This window comes from Mandrillus leucophaeus, unplaced genomic scaffold, assembly GCF_000951045.1.
Source record: "Mandrillus leucophaeus isolate KB7577 unplaced genomic scaffold, Mleu.le_1.0 Scaffold720, whole genome shotgun sequence".
In the NCBI taxonomy this organism is placed as follows: domain Eukaryota; kingdom Metazoa; phylum Chordata; class Mammalia; order Primates; family Cercopithecidae; genus Mandrillus; species Mandrillus leucophaeus.
Genome location: NW_012107809.1, coordinates 815016 through 824927, shown reverse-complemented (window position 1 = coordinate 824927; position 9912 = coordinate 815016). Strand labels below are relative to the sequence as shown.

The window sequence follows — 9912 nt, the reverse complement described above, 5'->3', positions numbered from 1 at the left end:
GCCCAGCTAATTTTTTGTATTTTAGTAGAGATGGGGTCTCACCATTGTTGCCCAGGCTGGTTGCGAACTCCTGAGCTCAGGCAATCTGCCTGCCTTGGCCTCCCACAGTGCTGGGATTACAGGCATGAGCCACTGCACCCGGCCACTTATTTTGGGAAATTCTATAAATGACCTTTTTTTAAGCTCTGATTTTCAATTTTTTTTCCTTGTGAGTTTGGTTTAGAGGAGATGCCCTGCAATCTTTGTTACTATTATTATTTATTTATTTTTATTTTACTTTAAGTTCTGGAGTACATGTGTAGAATGTGCAGTTTTGTTACATAGGTATACATGTGCCATGGTGGTTTGCTGCACTCATCAACCCATCACCTGCATTAGGTATTTGTTGTAATGCTCTCCCTCCCCTTGCCTCTGACCCCCTGACAGGCCCTGGTGTGTGATGTTTTCCTCCCTGTGTCCATGTGTTCTCATTTTTCAACTCTCACTTATGAGTGAGAACGTGCAGTATTTGGTTTTCTGTTCTTGTGATAGTTTGCTGAGAATAATAGTTTCCGGCTTCATCCATGTCCCTGCAAAGGATGTGAACTCATCCTTTTTTATGGCTATGTAGTATTCTATGGCGTATGTGTGCCATGTTTTCTTCATCCAGTCTATCATTGGTGAACATTTGGGTTGGTTCCAAGTCTTTGCTATTGTGAATAGTGCCTCAGTAAACATACATGTGCATGTGTCTTTATAGTAGAATGGTTTATAATCCTTTGGATATTTACCCAGTAATGGAATGGCTGGGTCAAAGGGTATTTCTAGTTCTAGATCCTTGAGGAATCACCACAACATCTTCCACAGTGGTTGAACTAGTTTACACTCCCACCAACAGTGTAAAAGCGTTCTGTTTCTCTACATCCTCTCCAGCGTCTGTTATTTCCTGACTTTTTAATGATCACCATTCTAACTGCTATGAGATGGTATCTCATTGTGGTTTTGATTTGTATTTCTCTAATGACCAGTGATCATGAGCATTTTTTCATATGTTTGTTGGCTGCGTAAGTGTCTTCTTTTGAGAAATGTCTGTTCATATCCTTTGCCCACTTTTTGATGGGGTTATTTGTTTTTTTCTTGTAAACATGTTTAAGTTCTTTGTAGATTCTGGATATTAGCCCTTTGTCAGATGCATAGATTGCAAAATTTTTCTCCCATTCTGTAGGTTGTCTGTTCACTCTGACGATAGTTTCTTTTGCTGTACAAAAGCTCTTTAGTTTAATTAGGTCCCGTGTGTCAATTTTGGCTTTTTTTGCCATTGCTTTTTTTGCTTTTGGTGTTTTAGACATGAAGTCTTTGCCCATGCCTATGTCCTGAATGGTACTGCCCAGGTTTTCTTCTAGGATTCTTACAGTTTTAGGTCTAACATTTAAGTCTTTAATCCATCTTGAGTTTATTTTTGTATAAGGTGTAAGGAAGAGGTCCGGTTTAAGTTTTGTGCGTATGGCTAGCCAGTTTTCCCAGCACCATTTATTAAATAGGGAATCTTTTCCCCATTGCTTGTTTGTATCAAGTTTGTCAAAGATCAGATGGTTGTAGATATGTGGTGTTTTTTCTGTGGCCTCTGTTCTTTTCCATTGGTCTGTGTATCTGTTTTGGTACCAGTACCATGCTGTTTTGGTTACTGTAGCCTTTTAGTATAGTTTGAAGTTAGGAAGCATGATGCCTCCAGCTTTGTTCTTTTTCCTTAGAATTGTCTTGAGTATGCAGGCTCTTTTTTGGTTCCATATGAAGTTTAAAGTAGTTTTTTTCCGATTCCATGAAGAAAGTCAGTGGTAGCTTTGGGGATAGCATTGAATCTATAAATTACTTTGGGCTTTATGACTGTTTTCATGATATTGATTCTTTCTATCCATGAGCATGAATGTTTTTCCATTTGTTGTGTCCTCTCTTATTTCCTTGAGCAGTGGTTTGTAGTTCTCCTTAAAGAGGTCCTGCACATCCCTAGTAAGTTGGATTCCTAGGTATTTTATTCTCTTAGTAGCAATTGTGAATGGGAGTTCAATGATTTGGCTCTCTGTCTGTTACTGGTGTAAGGAATGCTTGTGATTTTTGCACGTTGATTTTGTATCCTGAGACTTTGCTGAAGTTGCTTATCAGCTTAAGGAGATTTTGGGCTGAGACAGTGGGGTTTTCTAAATATACAATCATGTCATCTGCAAACAGACAATTTGACTTCCACTCTTCCTATTTGAATACCCTTCATTTCTTTCTCTTGCCTGATTGCCCTAGCCAGAACTTCCAATATTATGTTGAATAGGAGTGGTGAGAGAGATGCCCTGCAATCTTACTTCATCATCTTTCTACAAATATTGTCAATATCTTTTTTTAAATGTGTTAGAATTGGTTCTAAAATTTTTCCTGATAAATATTACAATCAAGCAAGATTTCTTTCTTATCACCTTTGCTGGTAAAGTGTTATAATCAAGCAATTTTTATTTTTTCTAACCACCAAAAAGTTTTTATTTTTAACTAAATTCTTAACTTCGTAGATTTATGTATTGTAGATCATTTATTGGAATATTAAAACTATCCTAATTAAAGTATATTTATGGCATTATATTTTAACATTTCAATATACTTTTATACTATTTTGGAATGTAATTAAAGTATGTATATCACTCAAATAGTAATTAATTTTGTGGTGATACACAAAGAATATCCCTACTAATTTTATAAGTGTAAACATCCTGTAAAGAAACTAACCAATTTTGTTGGATTTGTTTTTAAAGGTATTAATTAATCTTCGCAACCCAAATTATGAAAACGGTGATTCTCTTAGTTTCAGGACTCATTTGGGTTTAATTCAAGTTCCTCTGAAAGTAAAAGACATCCCTGAATTGGTAAGTATAGAAACTTAAAAATAAATTAACATCATTTAGAAGATAATTAGAAAAATGTTTTTATACAGCATGTATGTAAAGCAATAGGGTAATCTACTCGTTAAACAAATTAATAAAGTGACATTTATTCTTTTATTACAAATATGTATATAGAGAGAGCAAGCTGCTTTGCTAATAGGACTAAAAATGAGTTTGCATTGACCTATAAATGCTTTTGCTTATTTTGTATTTTAATAAGCAGCATAGATTTATGAGACAGCTTGTTGGGATTCAGTTGCCTGGTGGATGGTTATAAAACTAATTGAGATAAATTGTGAGTTTTATAAAATTATTTTTAAGAAAGTACACTTTATTTAATTTCACAAACTTTTGTGGAGCTTATAACAAGATGAGGCACTTAGGGAGATGGAGAACATAAGAATTAATTAGAGAGTGGCTTTGCTCTGGAGACCATAATATTCTTGTGAGGAAGCTCATTTTAAAATGAAAAGTAGGGAGATTTCCTGATGGTGGAATTAAGAAATTATCACTTCTTCTTTCAAAGTCACCCTAAAACAATAAGGAGCATAGAAATATAAATACTGTCTTTGGTGAAACTAGGAAGCCACTTATAACTCTGGGCATTAATGTATTAAGATAGAGCGCTGATGATAAATGACTTAAACAGGGGAGAAGAATATCAAACCTAAATGTCCCTAGAAGATAGAAAGTATAAATGAGATTAAAGTATATTTATGGCCTTATATTTTTTGCCAATCATCAGTTTATTATCTTTCAGCTCTAAATTCTCCTTTTTGCTCTGCTTTATCATGCTGGAGCTGGACCCTATAAACATTTCCCCTTTGCCAGCAGGCCTGATGTTAGGCTTTGTCAATAGAAGGTTCTAGAGGGACACTGCAAGGCCATAGAAGGAGGAAGGGGCTTCCATTTCTAGCTCCTGCGTGTAGGAGTCAGCAGATTGGGATGCAGGAGGCTCAATAACACTCACCTCAGTAGTCCTCAATAGTCCAGCTCTAACCTGCCCCTTGACAAGTTTTTCCACCACCCCTGGTCTGCCTTTGTGTGGCAGCTCCACTACCTCTCTACAGAGGTATGAATCTCAGCCTTCAGCGCCAGGAGACCCTTTTCTAAGTTCTTAGTTTCTTTTTTGTTTACTTTCCTTTAACCTAGAAGTCATAGTTGCTTTCTGCATTTGCTGCTTCTGTTTTTCCCTGTTCACATTTCTGGTATAACCTATTTCCTGACTAGACACTGACTGATGCAAGAAGCAAGATGATTTTCTCCATAGAACCTTAGAAATGTTCGAGAATTGGAGGTACTGCATGTCACAGAAAACCATGGTGAGCCATAGGGCTGAAAATGGAGATTGTGTGAAAGTCTGGATCAGGAGAAGTTAGTCCCCCAGATTTCCATCACCATGCATACTCAGATAACTCCTCCTCCCCCACAGAAGACCAGAGGTGTATTCACTAGAGATCCAGATGCAGAAAGACTGTGCACTCGGAGACCTCAGACATAGAGCAGGACAGGAATGAGCTATTGAAAACAGCGATTAAGTACAAGTCTGCTGAATGGTGAGACTAATACTCTCATTCTTACCACCACTACCCTACCTTCCTCACCCTCCACCTTCTTTTTCCTTACCCTCAACCAACTCTAGAATGCCAGAGGAAAGACTAACAGGGATTCAGAGAACCCTTACAAAAAAGAGGTTGGCTAGATATTAAATTGCCTCACAATGAAGCCTACTGCATTCTGTGCCTGACCCTTGCCGACGGAGCTTCCAATCAGTTTTTTATTACCTCGTTTCTAAATAGGAATGACCAACCTAGAAACCCCAGACTTTTGAATTCTTCCAGTATGAAAGACAGGACCAAACTAAAGCAAAACCAAACAGCAGCCAAATAGCCAAATTAGGCAATGACTACTAGTAGGCATTTCAGGTTCTGATTTACATTCATACTCACAGGATACAATAGATGATAACCTGGTACCAGGTTCACTTAAATTTGTGAGTGAAACAGGACAGAAAACAGCATGACAGTATACTAGCATGCCATTAGCAGGTTCATCATCACAGAGAGTCCTTACAGCCATCCAAATGCTACTTCCCAATCCTCACAAGGAAGGTATGCAACTGGAAATGACAAGTCACATAGGCACAACATAGGGAAGTCTCATACACCATAGGAATCATTTCTTGTAATGCACATAAGCATAGCTTCTAAGTCCTCCCAAGAGACACCACACAGGTGGCTAAGACCTGTGTTTTCCAGTCAGTTTTTGTACTCTACTCACAGTTTTCCATTTCAGATGTCGTTTACCAGTCAAGGATCATATGTTTTCAGTAAATAACATTGCTTAGCAATATAGTGGGGGCATTTCTCTTAGAATTTTTTTGTGTGTGTGTGATTCAGTACATTTTCAGGGCAACAGTGATGGGAGAAGGTAAACACAATGTCATCTTCAAATGGACATGTTAACCATTTATTCCTAAAAGGAGACTTTAATGAAACCATTAATATTCTTAGTAAGATAAAATATTACTTGAAACAAGAACAGAATTTCATTAATGCAAGAAAACACTTGAGAATGAAAAGGAGGTTTTTGGCTTAAGAATATAGTATGCCCAAAAATACATATCGATAGATGAGTTGAAAACAAAGCTGAGGAAATCTTTGTCAGAAGATGAAGCAAAAAACCAAAGAAATGAAAAATAGGAGTGAAAAGATTTCTTAAATTACAAGATCAATCTACAAAGATTAACATCTGACCAAAAGGAGTTCCAGAAAAGGGAAACGGAGGGAACATAATTAAGTTTATAAGAATTTAAGAAAGATGTGGATCTCCAGTGAAAAGGCTTACCAAGTACCCAGTGGCATGAATGAAAGAAGATCCACACCAAGGCACTTGAAAACGAGAAAACTGAAAATTTTTTATAAAAGAAAAGCAGAGTATATACAGTGTCAGGAATCAGAGTGGCATCTTACTCTCAGCAACAACACTGGAAGCCAGAAGACTTTGAAGTAATGTCTTTAAAAACCTGAGTGATTTCAAGCCTGGAATTCTATATGTAACCAACAGTCAATCAAATGTTAAGATGGAGTAAACATTTTCTGATGTACTGATCTAAAATATTTACTCTTATTTAGGGAGCTCTTGGTAGAAGTACTTCAAACAAGGTCATAAACAAGAAGCAAAATATGGGACCCAGAAAACAGGATCCCAACCAAAGAGAAGGAGAATTTCCAGAAATGATAGTGAAGAGAAGTTCCAGGACAAAGGCTGTACAACTGGACTGAAACACAACAACCCTAGATTGGAGCAGGAGGTTGGAAGGTTCCAGGAGGGATGCCTGCAAGAAAAACACCAAAAGTGCAGATGATCTCACAGGCTTGACTACATGCGAAATTATATCAAGGAGGGTCTTTTCAGAGTTGTTATGGGTTTAGGAAAAAGAGGTAAATGATTAGAGAAAATTGTATAAGTGAAAAATCAGTTTAATTATGAACAGTGTGGAAAAAAGTATAAGAATGAAAACATTGATAAGTACAACATGCCTCACCAGTGAAATATTTACATAGTCACAATAATGCAAAACTCTCCATATGGATTTAATTAAGAATTAATGATGACTGAAGGGTGGAAATAGAATGTGCATGAGCTAAAATCCTCATTTTCCATATAAAATCAATAGATGATATCTGAAACTGCCACATGTAGAGGCAGTTTCACATGAAGATTAGGTGATGACCCTCTGAAGCCAGCCAACTTGAAGGAGTTTGCTAGGTAAAAAAGCAGGGAAAGGATAATTTAGACCAAGTTTCAGCTTATGTGTGAATGAGACTACTATGTATTCTGTCTGTCTGAAGAGACCCTAAACTGATGCGAATGCATTCTTAGCTATTGGAGAACCAAAAGCTTGTGGCTAATTTTCAAGAAATTGTGGCTATATGATTAAGAGTGTAGTTAATCCTTTTATTCCTCAGTCATTATGGATAGTTGTCCCTGCCTTGCCTATATCATGTAACCTGGCAATATAATGATTCTGACTCCAGGATGCATGGTTTATCTGTGACCCTAGTCTGCCTGTACAAGTATTGAACTTGGTGAGGCTCAGTGAGTCCTGTGATCCTATAATGGATAGCCCTTAAACCTAATTACAATGTTATGTAGACACATACATATTAAACAGAAATTCCTTATAACTGAGATTTATTAACTCTAAAGTGTAGTTGTGACAAATTCCTATTTACTAATTTGGTTATGTGGAGGCAGCTGGTTAGGACTAGAGCTAAGTAGTGTGGTTCAGTATTTATTGAACCCCTTCGCTATGTCAGGCCCTGTGCCAGGTAGTGAAGCAGAGTGCAAATGTGTGTAAGAGACAGTGCTTGTCTTCCAAGAGCTGCAGGCTAGTGGAGAGGTGGGCAGTAAAAATACAATTTTAATATGATGTGGTTGTGTGCTTGGTTGATAAAGGTTAATATATATGCATAGAAAGTTGCTTATATCAGCCTGGAATATCAAGGGAGGCTTCTCTGAAGATGAGATACCTGGGGTGAGTTTTGAAGGAAATCTGAGATTAGGGTCCATGTCTGTTGACACTGAGTTAAAAATAGTCCAGGGCAATGAAGTAGGAAATGGATGTTCAGAGTTCTGTTTATGCTTTTTAACATGTCCTAGCCTAAGTAAAACTCTCCATTTTAATTACAGAACCTAATATTAAAGCATTTTTTGGGTATAAGTCCCTTTTGTAGTATGAAGATTAAGGTTATTAAAAAAAAGAAATACAAAGGATTTCAATTACAGAAGAGTACCTTAAAATAAATGGAAAACAATGGTTGAAAATGGAAGAATAACAAATTTACCTCTTCAGTCATTAAAAATTGGTAACATAAGATGCAGTACTGTTTTTTTTTTTTTCAGTTGCAAGATTTAATAGAGTGAAAACAGAGCTCTCATACAATGGGAGGGGACCCAAAAGGGGTTGCCCACTCCCAGCTCGAATGCCTGGGTTTGTATCCCGATCATTTTCCCTCCTCCCCCTGTGCTCTCATGCGATATATGACTTGACAATACTTTACCTCCTGCTTTTAGCCTAAGTTGTATTTTAGTGAGCCCTCTTTACTACCTGATTGGTCGGGTGTGAGCTGAGTTACAAGCCCCGTGTTTAAAGGTGGGTGCATTCACCTTCTCAGCCGGGCTTAGGAATTCTTAGTCGGCCTAGGAAATCCAGCTAGTCTTGTCTCTCAGTCCCCCCTCTCAACAGGAAAACCCGAGTGCTATTGGGCAGGTTGGCCGATGATTGCTCTAACTGCTTCCTGCTGAATTGGGGCATAGTGGGGTCATGCAGTTGAGATTTCCTCGGGAGGGGTGCCTTCGATGTCATTAACATCAGAGCATGGGCTAGCAGGCCGGTCCTGGGGTCCATGGTAGATCTTAGTCATGGACAAGATGCAGTACTTTTTAAAGTGTAGATAAAGTTTAAAAATTGAAATATAGTAGTAGTTATTTAAAATCTATACAAAAATGAAATGTGTATATGTATATATTAGGCTGAATAACTATCTTGTAAAGGACATTAATAAATCACTAACTTAAGTAATAATAGATAATTAGTAAGGATTATAACTAATTCCATTTTTTAAAGGGCAAGGAAGTATGGGTTTAGCAATTAGAATAGTAACAAAATACTGAGGCAAATATTAATAGAAATATTTAATTACTTAGAGCGTAAAAATGTGAATAATGTGAGGTTTTTATATATTTAAAAACTACCAGACAAACATTATTATTTTCCCTAGACATTACTAGATAAGTAGAGGAAGTCTGGAGAATAAATCTGATTTATCCTTATTTTAGCAGAGCACTTGATGGTCCAATTGTACTTAAAAATTAATTTAAGTTGTTTTGGATATTTGCAGTGTTTACTTGATTAAGATCTGAGTGAGGTACAGTACCATAGAAAGCACAAATACAGGATCATAGTGGTAATTTTAGACAATGATTTTAGAAGATGAAATTGGTAAGTGATACGCATATCGAGTGTTTGTATGTGTGTGTGTGTGTTTCAGGAAAGGTTTAAAGTTAGTTTTTTACTGAAAGGATAATTATCATTCCTTATCTTACTGAGTAGTCTGTTACCTAAAAAGGCAAAATCAAGAACTATTTTTGAAAAACAGTTATTTTAAACAATGGCAGCACTCATTGGTCAAAAGGCAAGAAGTAAAACTTTTATTAGGTAGGAAAAATTAGGAGAAAGAAAAATGTTGCTAATGGCTCTTCATTTGGATAAATATTACATGTTTGTGTCTTTCCCATTGTGTATTTATATTTCCTAAATGCTTATATCTTTTCTATTCGTGATTATTTCATATGAAAATAATAAACATTATATAGTAATCACTGGTTATTCTGTTCCTTAATTTTGGACTAATGCATTATTATTTAGATGTTTAATACGTCCTTTTCTTTTTTAGGTGTTTGAATAAAGCAAAGCCTCATTTCACATTGTGATTTTTATTTAAGCTAATGTTTAGGCAAAGGTGATCTTTTAACAATGTGCAGTAAAGTCTGAGATCTATGTCAATTCTACATATGTTATTTTTCAGAAAGAATGCTTTGTGGAACTTGGCTTAAATATAGGACAACTGGGTATAGATGATTCTACACAAGTGCCTCCTGGTTGGTATTTTTCCAATTAATTCAATTAATGATAAATGAGAGTGAGCCTAAGGTTTATATTGCTATTTCCAAGTTAATTTAGCAGTTTTTTTTTTTAATATCTGAAAACTAAGCGTGCTTTTGCCTCTCCTTGGCTACTGTTATATATTGAATAGAATCCGGTATGTTGTAAGTATTAGAGTTCAACCAGATTTTGTCTTTTTATTTGATCTTTAAAATGATTTTGAAAAGTCATTAGACATATATAAGTTATTTTTGTTGTCAGAATCTTTACTGGCAACATTCTTTCCTGGCCAACAGTATCTGTTTTTACTTTTGTATCACCAAGTTAAGTGAATACTGACGT

General features: G+C 36.3%; 1 protein-coding gene across 2 annotated transcripts in view; it reads left to right on the top strand.

Annotated features, from left to right (window-relative positions):
• Positions 1–9912, top strand: part of TBC1D19 (TBC1 domain family, member 19) — a 164540-nt gene that overhangs the window by 67587 nt on the left and 87041 nt on the right. For both annotated transcript variants that reach the window (XM_011965344.1, XM_011965343.1), the window contains 2 exons: positions 2772–2882; positions 9494–9566. In XM_011965344.1, coding sequence (XP_011820734.1) covers positions 2772–2882; positions 9494–9566 — 184 coding nt within the window. The remainder of the gene's footprint in view (positions 1–2771; positions 2883–9493; positions 9567–9912) is intronic.